The 21,034-nt window shown below is 36.7% G+C and overlaps 1 protein-coding gene across 1 annotated transcript; it reads right to left on the minus strand.

Moving 5' to 3' along the window:
* Positions 1-15,770: 15,770 nt before the first annotated feature.
* Positions 15,771-20,301, minus strand: TP53INP1 (tumor protein p53 inducible nuclear protein 1). The gene is made up of 3 exons (XM_044658202.1): positions 20,190-20,301; positions 19,317-19,656; positions 15,771-16,101 (listed from the first exon to the last, which is right to left on the minus strand). The coding sequence occupies exons 1-3, from the start codon at positions 20,299-20,301 to the stop codon at positions 15,852-15,854; spliced, it is 702 nt and encodes a 233-aa protein (XP_044514137.1). The 3' UTR covers positions 15,771-15,851.
* Positions 20,302-21,034: the final 733 nt, after the last annotated feature.

Genomic DNA, 21,034 nt, shown 5'->3' on the forward strand with positions numbered 1-21,034 from the left:
TCCTAAAACTTTTTAGCATGTCATTTTCATATTCATTGTATTTCCCCTCCCTCATACCAACATTCAAGGCCCCCTACAATCTGCCCCACTTGCTTTCCTTTATTTTTTCCCCCATTTCTTCCCTAAAAGTACATAATGTCACAGACAAATTTGTTCACCATTCTATGAAAGTGTGTTGTGTTTTTTTGTTGTTGTCATACCTTTGCTTGTATTGTTTCTTCTGCCTACAATGCATCCAACACATTTCCACCTATCAAAAACCTCATTTTTAAAAATTTGGTCAAAATCCCACCTTTTCCTTGAAGCTTTTCTTAGCAATCATTGCCAATATCACTCATGTGGCATTTATGTGTGAGCATATCCTACCTAACCATGGTATTAAATGAAACAATGTTACAGAGGAAGTTAGTTCAGGTGATTGCCAACCACTTGATTCCTGCCTCAAGACAAAGCAGGATTTCATGTTAACATGGGATTTTGTTATAAGGTGTTAGACATTTTTGCAATATGATGTCGGCTAAAGACAAATTACTTGTGTATAATATCTTATCTCCCTACCAAGACTAAATTCTGGGACAGGAATATGTATCTTTTACGCCTCTGAATCTCCTACAGTATTTAGCATATTGAATAAATATTTGTGGATTATTAGATGAATGAATAATGGATGGATAAATACTTGCTTTGAAGATCATGTGGATTTTCACAGGAGAGCCCATAGTCTTAGGGATGCAGGGGATCTCTGGAGGGCAGATTCAAAGTGGAGAAAAACCAAATGTCCCTATTAATTCTGATTCATGCCTTCATTGTAAGACTCTTTTGACAATTTTGAGTTTTCAGTATCCCAAATTCCAAATTTTCTATTTTTATTATGATTCTTGTTGCTTTTCTGAAATTTTGAATAGCCAACTACATTGTAGCTTGTTTTTTTGTTAATAGGCCCTGCCCATTTGGAACACATGTGTGCTTTTATAGTATTACACAAACACATAAATTAGGAATATTTCACTTCCTTTTAATTCAGTTTATAATGCAAAGGAAATGCTGTGACAGCATGTAACAATCACTTTCATAACTAGTTTTAGTTTCTTGAGCTTATTTTTTTATTTCAGTTTCAGTTCCTTAATTTTGGTTAGATAGACTTGAAGATGATAGCACAAAGGGGAGAGAATCTGTTAGAATTTCACCATCTTCTATAACATCTTCTTATCTTCTTTCTGTTATCTTTTTTCTGACTTTCCTGGCTGGAAACTTGGTAGACTTTGAGGTCTCATTTTATAGATATAAGTACTATGCTGTTAAAATGAAGAAAACTGAAATGTTTTTTTTCTGAAGATGCAAGAAAAATGAACTTGAAACATTTTTTTATCCCTATAAGTTTCAAAAGAGTTACAGAAATATAGAATAGTTGTAATAGTAGCACTCTGTCAAGTCATGTTATAATCTAGTGTTCTGTAAACAATGGTAACTAGAGAGGGGCTCTCAGAGCCAGGATGACCTGGGTTCAAGCACTGCCTCTGACACATTGACTGTGCAACCCCAGGTAAGTCATTTAATCCCATAGTGCTCTAATAGACCAGTGGTGTTAAATCCAAAGAAATCATATATCAGGATCCATACTAGTACATGTTTGCTTAGTTTTATGATACAATATTATTTGTTTTGTTGTATTTTTATTAATTTTGTTAAGTACTTCTCAATTACATTTTTAATCTGGTCAGAACTGCACTGGAGAGTTGTTTTTTTTTTTTAACCCTTAACTTCTGTGTATTGGCTCCAAGGCAGAAGATTGGTAAGGGTGGGCAATGGGGGTCAAGTGACTTGCCCAGGGTCACACAGCTGGGAAGTGGCTGAGGCCGGGTTTGAACCTAGGACCTCCTGTCTCTAGGCCTGACTCTCACTCCACTGAGCTACCCAGCTGCCCCCTTTTCATATCTTCTTAATACTCACCCATACTAGTATCTGAATACCTTGGTTCACATTTCATTGAAAAAATTGAGAGATTTGGGCGAGCTCCCTCTCCTTTGCTCCTCCCCCAGCATCACCTCTATGTTCTTTGCCCCCTCCCCCATCTACTTCCTCTGTCTCACCTGAGGAGGCACAACTTCTCTCTGAGCACCACTGACCCCCCCCCCCCCCACACACACACACACACGTGTCTTCAGTCTCTCCTGGCCTCCTGGCTCCCCCCCCCCCCCTCCAAATCCTCTCTTCAGGCTGTCTCTGATGGAAGGTTCCCTGCGTTTCCCTTCCTCTGGAATCTGCTTCACACCTTACTATTCGACCCAAACTGCTCTCTTTAGAGTGACTAATGATTTCCTTTGGTCAGTGCCAGAGCCTGGAGTCACGAAGATCTGAGTTCCAATGTGGCCTCAGAAACTTACTTCCTGGGCAAATCATTTCACCTTGGTTTGCCTGGCACAATCAATGCTTATTTCCTGTCTTCCATTCTTGATCTTTTTACAACCCTTAGTGCTTTGATCACTCTGTTCTCTCTAGGTTTTCTTGTTATTTGGTTGTTGCAGGCCTGTCAGACACTTCGTGATCCCATTTGGAGTTTTCTTGGCAAAGATACTGGAGGGATTTGTCATTTCTTTCTCCTTTTCTTTCACAGATGAGGAAACTGAGGCAAACAGGCTTATAACTTGCCCAGCCCGGAGTTCAGTTTTGGAGTCAGGTCTTCCTGATTCCAGGCCTTGTGCTCTATCCCCAGCCCCAAGACACCACTCTCTCCCAAAACCCTCTCCTCTCGGTCTCTTATCCGCCTGATAAGTCTCCTCTGCTGGCTCTCCCCAGGACCCCGTCCTGCCTCCATTTTCTTCTCCCTCTCAGCTATTTCTTATCAGCAGCTGATCTCATCAGCTCTCCTAGTTTCAATGATCATCTTTATGCAGTTGATTCTTAGGCCAGCTTGTCCAGCCCTAATTTCTCCTGACTTCCGGGCTCAAATATCCAACTGCTTATTGTGGATTTCCAACTGAGTGGTCTGAGAACATTTTAAGCACCACGTGTCCAAAATTGAACTCATTACCTTTACCCCCAAACCCTTGCCACTGCCCAGTGTTTTTATTGCCTCTGAGGGGCACCATCATCCTCCCAGGCACTCAGACCTGTCCCCTAGGTGTCCCCATGGCCTGTAGCTAGCCCCTTCACTGCTCACACCTGGACCACTGGCAGAGCCCGCTGGCTGGTTAACCTAGCACAGGCGGCCTCATCCTAGGCCATCTTCCATTCAGCTGCCAGAGTGAGCTGAGGGAGCAGTGAGGTCTGGAGTTAGGAAGATCACAGTTTAAATTCAGCCTTTGACATGCTCATTGTGGCCCTGGACAAGTCCCTTAACCTCTGTTTGGCTTCTTTTCCTCATTTACAAAATGGGGATAAAAGCACCCACCTCCCAGGATTGGACCAAATATTTGTTAAGTGCTTATCACAGAGCTTGGTACATAGTAGGAGCTATATAAATGTTGGCTATGATTATTATCTTCCTAAAGTGTAAGTCTGACCATGTTACTCCCTTTTTTAGTGGCTCCCTGTCACCTCAAGGATCAAATATAAAATCCTCTCACATTCAAAAGTCTTTTACAATCTGGCCCTTTCCTACCTATACAGTAACAGCAATATTGTAAAATGACTGAGGGTGAGCGACTCAGTTATTCTTAGCAATACGGTGATCCAAGCCAATCCCAAAAGCCTCAAGATGAAAAATGCTCTTCATTTCCAAAGAAAGAAATGATGGAGTCTGAATGTAGATTGAAACAAACTGTTTTTTACTTTATTTTTCTTTGGGAGTTTCCCCCACCACCCTATCTGTTTTCTTCCACAGCATGACTAATATGGTAATATATTTTGTATTACTGCACATGAATAACCTATATCAAATTGTTTACTGTCACAGGAAGTGGGGATGGGAAGAAGGGAAAGAATTTGGAACTCAAAAGATTTTAAAGTGAATGTTAAAAATTGTTTTCACATATAATTAGAAAAAAATAATTATTTTTATAAAAAGAATTTCTGTTGTTCAGTGGAAACACTGATTTTCTTTTACCTAATTATACTCTTTACTGTGTGTGTGCATATATATATGTGTGTGTGTATTGTATATGTACGTAATTTTTTTTATCCTTATCTTCCTTTTCTGTCTTAGGATTCTAAGTGTTGGTTCAAGGCAGAAGAATAAGGGCTAGGCAGTTGAATTTAAGAGACTTGCCCAGCTAGAAAGTATAAGAGGCCAGATTTGAAACCTCTTGACTCCAGACTTGACACTTTATCTACTGTCTAGCTGCCCCCTCTATTATATTTTATGTGGAATGCCTAGTCCCAACTTTTGCAGGGAATAAATTCTTAATATGTTTAAATTTAATTAAATAAGAAACCACTCTGTCCTTTTCTTAGTAGGATAAAACACTCAAGTTTTCTCTTTTTCCATGTATAAGACAAGATTGAATTTGGGCCTGAAAAAAAAAATTTAGTTCATAGACTTCTAAGCACCTTTCTCAGTTTTGTAGAGACCTGTTTTGCTTCCTTGCTAATCTCTGACAATTTCTGGACAGCTGAGATTGCTAAATAGGTAATTTTTAGATAAGCAAGGTATAACTTATAGACTCATTTTTCTATCAATTATATAGCACTTTCAAATTATCAAAGCTCTTTATGTATGTTAACTGTGGTTCCCCATAATGTGGGGTATGTGCTATTATCTTCCCCATGAGGAAACTGAGACAGAGGTTTGTGACTTGTCCAGGGTCACACAACTAATGTCTAAGGCAGCATTTGAATGCAGGTTTTTCTCATTCTGAGTCCTAGACCAGTAATGGGCAACCTTTTGAGCTTGGTGTGTCAAAATTCACCAAAAAGACCAGCATAATTCGAGTGGTGTATCACTTTGAGAAGAAAACCATAATTTCACGATAATTATAGTTTAAATAACAAAAATGCATAATTGTAATATATAACTGTATTTAATAAACCAAAAGCTAATTATTTAACCTGCTTAGTGGCTTCTTTGTTCATCTGTCAGTCGGTTTCTTTTGTTGGTCTTATATTACTTAACTTGTGTGGGGTGCTGTGAACTAAGATAAGTGAGGGGGAGGGGGAATTCTTTAACCTGCCTATTAGTGACTTTTTTGTTGCTGAATTTCATTGGCTAATGAAAATCCAACTACACTACAGTAAATGTTTCTTTCTCGGCATGTGGCCCCATACTTCTCTGTATGTGGCTGCATGCAGCTGTGTGTCATCAAAAATGGCTACGTGTGTCAGTTCTGACACACATGTCATAGATTTGCCATCAGGATCCTAGACTGTATCCATTGCACCACCTGACTGCTCTGGGTAGAGATTGATTGTCCAACTCCTGGCTGCCTTCCCTCAGAGACATTGGTTTCTCCCACCCAAAGAGTCAAAACCAAGTTGAGAATAAGTATCAATCATTCAGTAAACACCTATTAAAAAACCTTCTGTGTGCCAGGCACTGTGCTAATGTTTGGAGATACAAAGAAATACAAAAGACCATCTTTGCCCTCCAGAAGCTCACCATCTAATGGGAGAGACAAAATACATATCAACCATCCAATCACAACAATCCTCTCCTTATTCTCTCAACTCCCCACAGCCTGACTGCGGACTTCCTCGTACCACTGACCTTCTTCCTGGAGGTGCCACATCTGGGGCTCGTCTCCTCCAAGCCCCAAGACTTCTCCAGATACAATGGGAGGAGGAGAACTGATTGTTCTTAGAAGTGGAAATATCTCTTCTAGAAGCCTTTCTCAAGGAATCTAGCTACAAAAGACAGGAGAGATATGGAAGGATGGCAGGCACAAATGGATGGATCAAGCGAGAGGGTTTGAGGATGGCAGAGCTATGAGCCTATTTGTAGGCAATAACAAGGAGCCAGGAGATAGGGAGAGAGCCAAGATAAGTGAGAAAATGAAGATGATGGAAGAGAATCTCTCAGAAAAGACGCTATGGGATCACTTAGGTAGAAGTTCTCTAGTCTGAACGCAAAAGTTAGGAAGTAAATAAAGATTGTGGGCCAGGTACTAAATTCATTTAAGGAAGAAAGGAGGAATGTCTTGGAGGTTGATAGGTGACAACTACCAGAATTTTGATTGGGTTGTAGATATTTATTGAATGAGCCTGAGTGATGGTGGTAGGACAGGGGTCAATGAACTATAGCTGAGGGTGGGTATGTATGGGGTGGGACATGAGAGGGAGTGCTTTGAGGGGAATGGGATTTCCCAATCCCATAAACATATATATATAAAAAAAAAATTTTAAACCCTTATCTTCCATCTTGGAATCAATACTCTGTTTTGGTTCCAAGGTAGAAAAGCAGTAAGGACTAGGCAATGGGGGTTAAGTGACTTGCCCAGGGTCACACAGCTGGGAAGTGTCTGAGGTCAAATTTGAACCCAGGACCTCCCATCTTGAGGCCTGGCTCTCAATACACTGAGCTACCCAGCTGCTCCCCCCCCCCTTTTTTTTTTCCAACTTATCAATATAATCCAACTAAAATAATTTTATTTTTTTGAAATTCCTCTTTGAATTAGTTGGTTTAACATGTAGAAATCAGTTATGGTAAAATGAATTATAGAAAAATTAAATCAAATTCCTGACTTTTCTATTAAGAGCCAGCTGAAGGCATTTTGCCACTCCTCGCTCACCAAATAGAAAATGCTGTTAAATCTATTTTAGACTGCCAATATGTGCTCAATGTCAAATGATATACCTCCCAATGAAAAACAAAATCCATGTTCTGAGTAGTGAAGAAATCAAGGATAGACTTCACATACAAAACAACACGAAGAAACTAAGGCAAGACTATTATCTTTTTAAACTAATCCCTAAAAAAAAACATCAAAAAGTCTGAAGGGAAGAGAGAGAGAACTTTCCATGCATGGCTTGATCCCATTGGAATTTTGTATGTGACCCATGGTTGAGTGGCACTTGAGTTAAAAAAGTGCCATATAAAGAGAAGCAATTTGATATAATGAAAAGAATACCATTATGGCAGAAGCTCTGGATTCAAGGACTAGATCTGCCACTTACTATTTATGACCCTGTATAGATCACTTCAGATCTCTGAGTCACAGTTTCTTCCTCTGTTTGAAAAAAAAAAGTTTGGAATGTCTATCTCTCCCCTTCTCAACAGCAAAGATTATATTATATACTGTTATAAGATTAGCATATTATTTGTATAAATAGCTCATTTTCTCTCCTTTTTTTTGTGGGGGGGGGGGGATTCCTTTGGGATACAGACTTAGTACTAGTATTGCTGGATTAAAAAGTATCCACAATGGCATAGCCCTTAATATATAGTTCCAAATTGCTCTTAGAATGGTTGGATCAGTTCACAACTCCACAAACAGTCCTTTAGTGTCCCAATTTTCCCACATGCCCTCTAACATTTATCAATTTCTTTTTCTGTGTAATTCACCGATCTAACAGTACCTACCTCGGAGTTTTTTTTTTTTTTAATTTTCATTTCTCTAATCATTAGAGGTTTAGAACATTTTTTTCATATGACTATATAAATAGCTTTAATTTCTTCATCTGAAAACTGCCTATTCATATCCTTTGATTATCAATTGGGGAATGACTTGTATTCTGACAAATTTTTCTCAGTTATTCTACATTTGAAAAATGAGTCCTTTCTCAAAGACACATTCTAAAATATTTTTTCCAGCTCTCTGCTTTCCTTCTAATCTTCCTTGCATTCATTTTGTTTGCAAAACCTTTTTAATTTAATGTAATCAAAATTAGTCATTTTATATTTTCTAATGTTCTCTATCTCCGTTTGGTCATAAATTCTTCTCTTTTCTATAGATCTGACAGGTAAACTATTCCATGCTCCTCTAATTTACTTATGGGTAACATCTTTTATGTTTAAATCATGTTGCCATTTTGACCTTATTTTGGTATATGGTGGTAGATGTTGGTCTATACTTTGTTTTTGCCATACCCAGTTTTCCCAGCAGTTTAATGGGGAGTACTTGTCCCAAAGCTTGGATCTTTAGGTTTAATCAAACACTAGATTACTATGATCATTTAGTACTGTGTTTTGTGTCCTGAAACTGTTCCACTAATCCATCACTCTTTTTCTTAACCATTACCAGATTGTTTTGATGATTACTGCTTTATAATATAGTTAAGAGACCTGGCATGGCTTTCATTCACTTTTTTTTTTTATTTTTTTTTATTTTTTTTTTTTATTTTAAACCCTTAACTTCTGTGTATTGACTTATAGGTGGAAGAGTGGTAAGGGTAGGCAATGGGGGTCAAGTGACTTGCCCAGGGTCACACAGCTGGGAAGTGTCTGAGGCCGGATTTGAACCTAGGACCTCCTGTCTCTAGGCCTGGCTCTCAATCCACTGAGCTACCCAGCTGCCCCATCATTCACTTTTTTAAAAATTTCTTCTTGACCTTTTGTTCTTCCTAATGAATTTTGTTATTTTTTTAGCTCTATAAAATAATTTTTGGTAATTTGATTGGTGTAGCACTGAATAAGTTAAATTAATTTAGTTAGAATTGTCATTATATTTGCTCGACCTACTCAATTAATATTTTTCCATTTGTTTAGATCTGACTTTATTTGTGTGAAAAGTGTTTTGTAGTTATGTTCACATAGCTTCTGGGTTTGTCTTGGCAGGTAGATTTCTAGTTACTTTATGTCAGTGATGGGCAACCTTTTGAGCTTGGTGTGTCAAAATTCGCCAAAAAAACAAGCAAAACTTGGGTGGTATGTCACTTAGAGAAAAAAACCATAATTTCACAATACTTATAGTTTAAATAACAAAAATGTATAATTGTAATATGTAACTATTTAATAAACCAAAATAGGTAAATAGATAGAATTGTCATCTAATAGGGCCCAGTGTCTACACTACATTACAGCAAATGTTTCATCCTCAACATGCAGCCCCATACTTCTCTGTATGTGGCCACGTGTCATCAAGAATGGTCCTGACACGTATCATAGATTTGCCATCACTGTTTTATGTTATCTACTATTATGTATGGAATTTTTCTATCCCTTGCTGCTGGACTTTGTTGGTAATATATAGCAGTACTAATGATTTATGTGAATTTATTTTGTATCCTGCAACTTTGTTAACATTGTTAATTATTTTAACTAATTTTTAATTTGGTTCTCTAAGTATACCATCATATCATCAAAGAGTGACAATTTGATTTACTCATTGCCTATTGTAATTCCTTCATTTTCTTTTTTTCTTATTTCTAGAACAATATTTAATAACAGTGGTGATAATGGCCATCCTTGCTTTACTTTTTTTTTAATTTTAAAAACCTTTACCTCCTGCCTTGGAACGTATTGGTTCCAAGGCAGAGGAGCAATAAGAGCTAGGAAGTGTCTGAGGTTATATTTGAACCTAGGACCTCCCATCTCTAGGCCTGGTTCTCAGTCTACTTAGCCATCTAGTTGCCTCTTCAGTCATTCCTAAATGATCTCTCCTGGATCTATTTTCCAGTTATTTTCCCAGTGAAATATTTCACTCTTTGAACTTTTTAAGGAATTGTTTTCTTCAGTGAATTTTGTGTACATCTTTTTCCATTTTTTGTGCTTCCTTTACCAAGATGTTAACTTCTTTTTCATGATTCTCCTCCATCACTCTTATTTCTTTCCCTCATTTTTCCTCTATCTCTTTTATTTGATTTTCAAAAGCCCTTACAGAGATCTTACAAGAATTCTTTTGGGGCCCTAAACCAAATTACATTTTTCTTCACAGCCTAGCCTGAGGCCTTTTTGACATTGACCTCTTTTGAGTTTGTTTTGATCTTCCCTTTTCCCAGAGTAAGATCAAGTTTGTTGTTTTTTTTCCCCTCATTTTTCCAGGCTAGTTTTTGGATTTAACTTTTAAGTTAAATTTGGGCTCTATTTTGGGGGTGTATGGGACATGTGCCCCAACCTTTAGGATTTTTGTGCTGCTTTTTTCAAAAGCCAATTCTGGGGAATCTATTAAGTTTTCTAAGATGGTATGATCTAAAGAATGATCTCTTCTCTTTGAGCCTGTGCTCTGGTTGGTGAGGGGCCACAAACACTTCTTTTTGCCCTGGAACTCTATCAGGAACTGTGAACTAGTGTGCCCAGGGCTCCTCTATGCCCTGGGGCTTTGACTCAGGACTGCAACTAGAATCTCAGTTTGGGCAAAACAACAGAGTCCTGCACAGGATCAACAAGTGTCCACAGTAATCTTCTGACCAATTGTCTTCCCCCTCCCCACCTCCGAAGTCTGTGGGCCAAGAGCTTTGAAAGTCGCTGCCACTGATTCAGGTGCCTCCAAGGCCTGTGCTCCAAGGCCATCTCCATTGGATGGCACTCTACTCTCACCCACACAACACTGTCCCAGTGAGACAGGCCTTTTCTTTTTCTTTTAATTTTTTAAAACCCCCAACTTCTGTGTATTGATTCCTAGGTGGACGAGTAGTAAGGGTAGGCAATGGGGGTGTCAAGTGACTTGATTTGAACCTAGGACTTCCCATCTCTAGGCCTGACTCTCAATCCATTAAGCTACCCAGCTGCCCTGAGACAGACCTTTTCTGTTAGCCTTCTAAGTTGTCTTGGGATAGGACATTGTTTCACTCTGTTAAGTTCTCCAATCCAGAATTCATTTTGAGGAGTTAAGTCCTTACTTTCACTCTGCCATCTTGACTCCACCTCTTTTATTTTAAAAGTTATTTTGTAAAAATAATCTTTAAAAAGGGTTGGGAGGTGGGGTGGGACAGCTGTTCAGTGGATTGAGAGCCAAGCCTAGAGACTTGGTCCAGGTTCAAATCTGGTCTGAGACTTCCTAGCTGTGTGATTCTAGGCAAGTCATTCCAAGATGGAAAGTAAGGGAGTTTATTTTTAAGTGTTTTTACAAACCTTAGGATAATGGTTTTTTTTCAAACCTTAGTGTACTTAGAAAAAAATACTTACTAGAGAATTGAGTTCTGAAGTTCAACTGTGTCCCTGCACAAGTCACTTAACCCCATTGCCTAGCCCTTACTACTCTTCTGCCTTGGAACCAATACCTAGTATTAATTCTAGGACAGAAGATGAGGGTTTTAAAAAAAATAAAATACTATTGAATTTATACTAAACCTATTTTACTTAACCATTTTTTCATGGAACCCCTGCTCCTTAGTTAACCCAAAATCCGAATCCATTCTCACCAACCCACTGCTCCCTTCCAAATAGTGGGAGACCATTTGCTCAGCTGTTGCTCTCCCCAGAGTCCACTGGTTCTTGAAGCTAAAATCTTATATATTTTGACTATCCTGATTTTCTCTTAGCATTCTTAGTGCCTAGCAGTGCTTGGCACGTAATAGTGCTTTCCATTCCCTTCCATCTTTATAGAAACATTAGCATCAGAAGCTTTGAGAGTTGAACCCATTATATAGCAGTGGGTTGCATATTGATTTAGGAAATCACAAATTAACATTCTCTATGTTGTATTGTATTTTTATGTTTTGTAGTAGATATGTACATTTCTTCTGGAATTAATAACTATGCTTTCAGATGAAGGCCTAATCTGCAAACTGGGTTACATACACCACATCCTACATCTGAGATTACTTGTTATTTGTGTTTACAAAAAGATTTAAATAAAAAAGTGGACAAATAATTTCAGAGCAAAAGACGTTTTATTTGCTGACAGATAAAGACCATACACTTTCAGCAAGTGCACCAGATTACCCCACCCTCCCACCCCCATACAAAAACTGGTGTTAGTACATGTCTAAGCAATGCTACACTTGTTTTTTTGGCAAAGTGCTGTATTGTTTTCAGTCTGTTTTGTAAAACCAACCATTCATCTATGAACCAATCAATATCAAAATTTTCTACAAAAACAGAAACTAGACAGTGAGTGGCTCAAGAAATAAGCTGCCATTTATGCATAGATTGATTTACAGTATTTCTCCTAACTGAATGTCCTTGAGTCTTTCAAGTTGTTCAAATTTTCTGTGTATAGAAACACATTTACAAGGCACATAGTCCAAGTGACAATACTATTTAATCTAGTTACAATATGTATTGTGTCTTGGGGGGGTAAAAAAAAAAATCAATGTGTTCACAACATTTCTAAAACAAAACCAAAGCCACTTCTTTATAAAACAGAGATAACAAGTAAATTTCAGAACCTCTGAAGAAAAAACAAACCAAAGGTGCCAGCACAAACTCTTCTAGCACTTCAGCCCAATCTCCCCTCTAGTGGCTTGATTTGTAAACAGCCATCCAGTCAGAAAACAAAAATCCCTTAAAATTCCAGACAAAATACAGAGCATTGTTTTATGGAGCATAACATTTAGATTTCAACCAAAACAAACAAACAAAATACAATGTATATAAATTAAAAGAATCCCCAATGATATGCAACCATATATATCATCTTGCACTGAAGCTGCCTTTTCTGAAAGTAACTTCTTCTCCCAACACAAAGACATTAATTAAAACAGAGATTTCCTCCTAGCTGCATGGGCCCTAACTTTCCTAGTTTTCAAACTGCTTAAACCTGGACAGTTTATTTTCTAAATATAAAAATTTAAATAACATTTTAAACATACATACGGAAAGGGATGAAATCACCTTTCTGACTTGACTGCTGACAAAAGACTTTTAGCAAGAATAGGGCTTTAAAAATTGCAATAACATAATCAAAACACAAAAAACAGCCAACAGATTATTATCTCTCTGTGCAAAGAGCAGTCTCAAACTGTCTCTAATAACAAAAAGAGAAGGCCTAACACTTGGAAGTTCTTTCCCTTCCTTCCTCAATCTCACTATTTAAAATGACAATTTGTATGGTCTAATTTGAGGTGAACAGATTTAATCTTCCTTCATTTTTGTCTTTTCCAACTCAAAGAAAATCAGGAGTTAGGTTATACTCTTCCCTTGATCTTTTAAGAAAATAAAAAGGACTTAAAGAGTATGATTTCACTTTGAAAGCATAAAATAAGCAAATAATAAGTCTTTATCAGGTGGCAAACTGACTTCTCCCACCAGAAGAGGTTAGCTTAGGGCTGGGAGAGAATCAAATCGATGACAGTAAAGTATGTAAACCAGGGCATGCACAAATCAAGAACTGGACAGTAACAAAAATTCCCCACAGTAGGAAACTTTAGAATAAAACTACTTTAAAACTGTAAAAACACCAAACAAATCAAACTTAAAATGAAAGTATAAATGCATTCATATGGAAAATAGTAACATTTCAGTTTATAGCACAGTAATAAGACAATACGAAGGACAGAAAGTAATGTCTGAAAGTGTTAACAAAAACTCAAACTGAAGATAGTGGAAGAAGTCTTATTTAAGAAATTCTAAAAGGGGCACACTTCTTGTATCGAATTTTATAGAGTACAGGCTGAATAAGTGACATTTCACATCACTAACACTTATTAAGAAAATTTCAAATCTAATCTCTTTGGCCATATATCAAAAAATATCTCATTCACATTTCCTACTAGGCTATTTGCCTTACACCTTGAATTAATCAAGAACTTCAACCAAATTTTAGGTGGGAAATTTTGATGCCAACATAAATACCATAGCATCCTTACAGTATAGACTATATCCTGGTACGTCTCACCCTATAAAATTCCAACAGTTTTTAAAAGAGAAATTTAAATAAAAAAAATAATAAGCTGATAGGCAAACAAAGGGTTAGTATCTAACAGAATGAATAAATGAATTAAAAGCCCTCTAGAAAGGAAAAGAAAAGATGTAATAATTTTATACAGAAATCTGTTCACGTGGCCACAGCAAATTTTCACGTCAGATCTATAGTGAGGTACCAGCACTTCATGTAACCTATATATATGAATCTTCCTCCTCAATACTCAGAAACCATTTAACCATATTGTTTTCAAGTTATCAAACTGTACTGCCCTAAAATCATTCTCCTCCATTGTAAACACAAGCAGTAACAAAATACTAGCCCAGTTTGACAGAGCTTTGTGGACGTGGCCCCTAATTAGAAAAAGTAAATAATGGGGATAGGCCATGAAAAGTAGACTTGAAGTCCTGTACTTTGAAAATGACACTTTCTAAGTGCTATTGGAAGAACAAAGTATTTTAAGCATCTAAATAAACTAACCATTTGACTTCTGATTTCCAATAATCTCATGCTATTTGATAAAGAGCATAACTCTGCACACTTAAAGAGAAGAAAAGGACTCCCATATTCCCGGGCATTTGAAGTCTATTTAAAGTAATACTCTGCATGATTATAATGCTTTTCCTTTATTTAATGAGGGCTGGATTGTAGTTTGGAATAGGACAAACTCAGTATCACTCTGATGATTTCCTTCTATTACTAGTAGATGTGGGCTCAGAGTTCTAATTGTTCTAATAATCCCTGGTAATACAAGGAACTGAATTTGTTGTGTAGATAGCTCAGTAAAAGCCATCACTAAATACTAAAAATACTAAAAAGTAAAAAGGCTAGCTACACATTAATGGTAGTCATTGAGGTTTTTTCTTTTGTGAATCTAATTATCTTAAAGAGAAATTAAATCAGAGCTTGGCTTCATTAGCACCATGCTCTCCTGAACTACCTACCCAAATAACAACTTATTCAGTAGAGCTAGTTCCTTGGAATTACATGGAAGGTCCAGTTCTAGAAATCTAAAACTCCATTTCAAATGTATTTATAATCCTCACAATACCCCTGTGAGGTAGGTATTTTTATTCCTCTATTGAATGAGGGAAAGAGAGGCTAGAGTAGTTCAAGATTTTGCCTGAAATAGAAAAATCAGCCCATTGAATAAGAGCCAAAAAACTAATCTCCATTCAAGACAATATTGATCTGGAAGCATTTTTTTTAATCAGGGGCCAATCCACACACATCACATATCAGCACAGGCTCAATGGTAGAAAAGAAGGATTTAATAACCTATTTCAAGGTTGGAAATAAAGACCTGCACTTGTCATTGTGTAAAAGTGAAGAGGCTGTATTAATTTTTATGTAACAAAAATGGCTATTTTCTAATTCTGCAACTAACTGATAGGTAAAAAAGAAAGAGTTCTAAGAAATCAAAACACTGGAACAAATGAGCATCTTTACATAAATGAACATTTCTAAGTATAAACCACAGATCTGCTTTTAATCTTACTAAATAAAACAGGTCTTTTTGTCCCACAATAACCTGTAATATTTGTACCACATTATAATAATCAGAAGGATAGCTAACTCCTGTCTACAAACTAAAGCCTAAATGTACCTGACATCAAAATTAACTGTATGACTGATTTGAGGAAAATAGCAAAATATCAAGTTCCCTTTCAACAAGTTCAGTCATGATTCCATTATGTCCATGGCAACCATTGCCTTTTAACGCTTGTATTAGTGTGTAAAAAAAATGTATTCGTTATATACAGAAAAGATTATCAAGTACTGGTCATTAAAGTGTATGACTGACCCTGAGAAATTTTGTTTACTCAAACTTTTAATTAAGTAATACAAAAAGAAAGAAAAAAATTCAGCAGAAACCTGCCTATTCCATCACTCATTAAGAAGTTTCTTTAAAATGCTGGCTAACTCATGTATAACTTAGTTGAGTCAGATGTTCCCAAAATATTAAACACTGCAATTGTACTGGTGTTTCTAAAACATTCTGGAAAAGTTTAGAAAAAGAAATGTTAACTCTTAAGAGCAAGGCATTGTGTGATACACAGAATGTAAATTTTTTTTTAAATTGTCTAGAGATAGTTCTGTTTAAATGATTGATCATCAGTCAAGCTGCAAATACACACCTTCATTATGCGAGCACATAGGCACACATCACACACTCTCATGCATAAAACCAAGAGCAATATACCAACAAATTGATATGATTAAGACTTGGAATATTCAGTAATTGTACTGACGCTGGCAAGGCTGGTGAACAACCCACCCATTGTGCTTGATTTGCCGAGAGTGGCAATCCCTGGTAAGATTTTGGCGACGGAGGCTATTTCTGTTCAAAGAATGTCTTTCACTGTGTTCTTTTATCCACTGGGTGGGACGAAAGCTCTTGGTTTGTTCGAGGAAAGTTGAATGAGCAGCAAGAGCTGCAACATAGCAATGAACATGTTGCCCCATTTCACTCTGTACTTCCAATCTGAAATAACAAAAATACGTAAGATGTTCACCAACAGAACATTACTGACTCAATCTATAAGTTATTTGTAAATTAAAGTTACAAATTTTACTTTAAGCTAAATTTGAACATTTTGTCCCTCTATACTCCTAGGTACTAGCTAGTATCCAAAGAATTCATCTTTGACTGTACAATCTTTGGAGTGTCAGTAGAAACATCCATATGTAAAATTCACTGACAAGGTATCTATATTTTAGTATAGAGTAGTCTTTAGACTTGAAAAATAGTTGGGAGTGTATTATTTGACCAATGTTATATACAAATTTGTGTTAAAAACTAGCCATGTGATTCTATTACTTAAATAATTTTTATTTTAGAATAATAGCATTATAACATGCTTTCTAGTTTTTAAACCCTTACCTTCTGTCTTAAAATCAATACTAAGTTTTAGTTCTGAGGCAAAAAAGTGGTAAGGGCTCAGCAAATAGGGTTAACCAACTTGCTCAGAATCACACAGTTAGGAAGTGTCTGAGGCCAGATCTGAACCCAAGATTCCAGACTTGGCTGTCTATCCACTGAGCCATTTAGCTGCCCATAGAGCATGCTTTCTATATTCAAGATCAAATAGTATTGATCTGAAATTTATTTATAACAAGAATGCAAAACCTGTGATTCCCAATACATAATACACATGAGAATTGGGTCTGCACACTGAAATTTACATGGCTATTTTCATTCATCTGCATAATTTTGGTTATATGTATTTAGGAATAACAATCATCTGAAATGGATGCTCAATAAATATTTGCTGGATGGCTTAAATATCTGACTATATGGCTTTTTCTAAATAGCAGAATTTATAAGGAAATATATAAAGAAATATAAGGAAACCCATATAAAGCCAATAAAAAACAAAGCTCTTCCACTAAAAGTTCACAGTCTTACTAGTAAACTTTAAAATGTGGAATAAATCCCAAGGTGGTGAAATACTTACTGTGCCAGTGAGCCTTAAGCAGCTTTTCCTGGCCCTACAATGTCAAACGGTGAACTATTAAACAACTAAAGAGATTTCAAGTGCTATTTTAACTTTAATGTAAGGTCTTGGTCAAATTTTCTTTATCAAAAGCTATCTGACTCTAATTTCTTAAGATATATATTATTTAAACCAATTAAGATTATGGCCGCAGATAATTTATCATAAAAAAAACCTTACAAAGGTTTAAATGCAATCAGGTATGAACCTGGACTCAGATCCATCATTTTCATAGCGTTGTATGACTCTTCTTCAGTTCTAAAGTGAAATAGTAAAATATTCTACTGCAACATTACTAAGCATAATATTGCTAAAACAGACTAACCAGTAACATAGCTAGAACAGATTAAAAATAGTCTATCCCTTCTTTTAAAAAATGATACCTACCATTGATACTGGGATAGATGGATCTGAAATCAGTTATTAAATGTCTAACTATGTAATATGTAGGCGTTTCTTGAGTGGGAAACACTGTATGTTTAATGTTCATTAAACTTTACTTAATTTCTCTGTCCCTGACACCCCCCAGGCCCCACCCTGACTCATTGGTTTTTTTTTCCTTTGGGCCCCAGGGCTTGGCTCATTGCTTACCTTTCCACTGTCATCCTCCAATCAGGGTTTTTCCCTCACTAGGACACTGCAGCCAGAAGGAAGTCTGAGAGAGGGATGGCTGCTGGGTTTGAAGTTTTTCCTCCCTCTACTTCCCCTTCACCACCTCCAGGCCTAGAATTAGACCAGGTCTGGGGTAAGAGGAGAACCAGAGGGTTCCCAAGCAATTGCAGGCAAGAGCCAGTAAAAGTTGGGGCAGTGGTAGGCTGGGAAAAGGGATGACAGAGGGAACAGCAGGAAGGAAGCATAAGAACTTCCCAGGTGTTAAGGTGCAGCACCTGTCTGAGTGTAAGCTGGGAAATGCCTACATTCCAGAGTTTTAAAAAAATAAATTGAAATACAAAATTTTTTCACAGAATTTTAGAAGACATACAAAGGGTTTTTAAGACACTGCAAAAATCAGATGTCAACTTGGTTTCATTTATACATTAACAATCTCATAGTTGGGTTTTTAAACTTTATAACTCTTTAACAGAGAAATTGGGTAATTAGGTATAGTTTCAATGACATTTTAAATAAATCACTTTAATTAACAAAGTGATAAATTTTCCCTTTTCTCTCTTCCCCAAATTGTTTTAGAGTGAATCAATGTTTTTTAATTTGTATATTTAATGTTTTGGATCAAGTGCTTTAGGTACATTAATTATTATGACAGACTTTAGGTGAAGACAGTAATTCATGCCAGTTAAAGGCACATTTCCCAAACACATTCTTTTACCAATCAAAGAAGGTAGCAAATCAACAATCCTACCCATTTTGAACCCTACCTTGATTTCTTGTAAGTTCTCTTTAGTTCAGAAGGCATATATTCATTGCAAATAGCATTTTGCAAACTTTGGCATAATTATGATGTATATTATTGAATGACAGGAGCTATGTACAAATAAGGCAGTAGGAAAACAAAGTGATAATGCCCTAGGAATCTTGCTCTAGATAATCTAAAATAAGTGGCTCCTTAGCTAGGGATACCTTCTCTGCCAACCTCACCCCATACAATTGTATAAATCAATGTATATATATATATATGAAGCACTTTATGATTTGAGGTGTCATATAATTATGAGTTATGATATCAATGGCAAAGAAATGCCTTGGCAAAATAACTTTGGTCCAATTGCTATAATTATAAATGCCAGGCTGTGTCCAAAACTCAAATTTCAGCATCTCAGTTAGCTGTTCACCATTTGGAGGGAAATACATTGATCTCTGAGTTATGTGACGTCCTAACTTAAAAAACATTCAAATCTTGTAATGTGGATAAGGGAAAAGAAAAAAGAATCTAATACACATGGCAATATTTTTAGATGCCACTTGCAACTTTACAAAGCCAACTATAATTCAGTTATTTTAAATTATATCTAAATGAGATAATTTAATGCACAGACTATAATCATGGAGAAGGCTTCTAAAGACCAAAAAAAAAGGGGGTTTTCTCACTTTACAACCACAATTGTTTCAACATGTACATTCTTTCATTAAGCCATTTGTTTGAAATGGATTTTTTCCCATCTCAAATTAGACTTTGTTCTACAGTTAAAGAAAGTGAATGCTTTGACATATTATATATAGATCATATAAATTACTGACAACTTACCTAGGGCTGCTTGGATTATGAAATTCATCAGTCTCACAGCTAGTCTCATTAAGATTTCGAGAGGAATTATAAACTGACATGCTGGGGTGTTCAATGAGGAGGTTTTCCAAAGGACTGGTTTCCACTTTGATAGTGGTTAATCCACCTGCAGTAAAGCATGGGGGAGGAGTAATAAACCAACTCTCCTCCATTGGACAGGCCTCAAATTGGACAAAGCAAGATTCACTAGTATCGGCTAAACATTCCAGGGAAGCTGGTAAACAGGAAAAAACTGGAGGATGATCAGTTGGAGATTCTTCATTGCCGTCTTCCTCTTCTACTTCTGTTGAAAAATTAGTGTCTGGATCATGTTCCAAATTGAACAGGATGTTGAATTGTGAGTTCCACAGTGGAAATGGATGTCACATTGATTATTTAAATAATCAAATTCATAGGGCATACGGGGGAAAAAAGGAAAAATGTTATTAACATCACATTGTGTTCAAATGCTTCTCTTTCATAAACAAATTGGTTAGGTTATCTGTTCAGTCAGATAAATGATTATGAACCATGACTTTTACTAAACACCTAATGGATTCTAATCACTGATTTTTCTCATGTGTTAGGGTTTTTAAGCAAATAAACTGCCAAAAAAAAGAGTTCACTCTCTACAATAAAAGTAAATTTCCTATAAAGCTAGCTCCAATTTTATCAGTTTAAGGTTAGAAAATCAATCACTTTGGTTACTTGGCATAAAATACTATGTATTTTTCTGATAAAGCCTTGATAATTTAAATTTTAATCTTGAAAGACCTTAAAATTGCTGATTTAGTTGTGTACAAACTTAGAATATTTATCATTTCTCATAATGTTTACATACTAAAGATCCCTTACCTATAAAGTCAACAAGAATCCATTCATCATCTTCTTTTTCACTAAATTCTGGTTCTTTGCTAGAAGAGTTCTTGATTTCACCCACAAACATACTATTCAACCTCTGGAACATGGTTAAGGCAAGAATGAAACTTTGGCTGGTTCTTTAGCTGTGATGTCAAAACACTGTCTTCAAATTAGCGCAATGGCACAGACAGGAAATTAAAGTGCATAAATTCTTATTTAAATAAGGTATGGAACATGAAGAGTCATTATTCTCAGCTGAAAAAGAAAAAGAATAATTATTGCTAAACATTTACTTTATAGAACTCTCAATCTTGAGTCTTTTTATTTCTAGAAAGGCCATTAGCCAAATGTACTTCATGGGGGGAGGGTAGGGGAAGGGAAAGTAATTTTTTCCCTCTATTTGCTGTAGTGCAGTGATGGCAAACCTATGGCACAGGTACCAAAGATGGCACGCAGGATACTCTCTGTGGGCATATAGCCACCCTCCTTTCCCACCTCCCACCCCAAGTTCATTAACTAGAAGGGCAGAAGGACTCAGGCAGAGCTGCTCCCCTCTCTCCAATTAAATTTTTTCACATCTCTGCCCTTCTGCCCAGCAGCCAATGGGAGCCCATGGGGAGTAAGTAAGGTGGGCAACTCACAGGCAGCGGACCTGGAGGGAAGTGGAGGGGGCTCAGGCCACTCCCTTCCCCCTCTCCACATGCGCTTAGGACATTCCTCACTTCACAGGGCACTCTGTCTCTAAAAGGTTTGCCATCACTGTTCTAGTGGCTAACATTCTACATGATCAATCAACAAAGATGGCACTGAAGGAAGAGCATTATAAAGCCAGAGCCAAA

This window comes from Gracilinanus agilis, chromosome 1 (assembly GCF_016433145.1).
Source record: "Gracilinanus agilis isolate LMUSP501 chromosome 1, AgileGrace, whole genome shotgun sequence".
Taxonomy (NCBI): Eukaryota; Metazoa; Chordata; class Mammalia; order Didelphimorphia; family Didelphidae; genus Gracilinanus; species Gracilinanus agilis.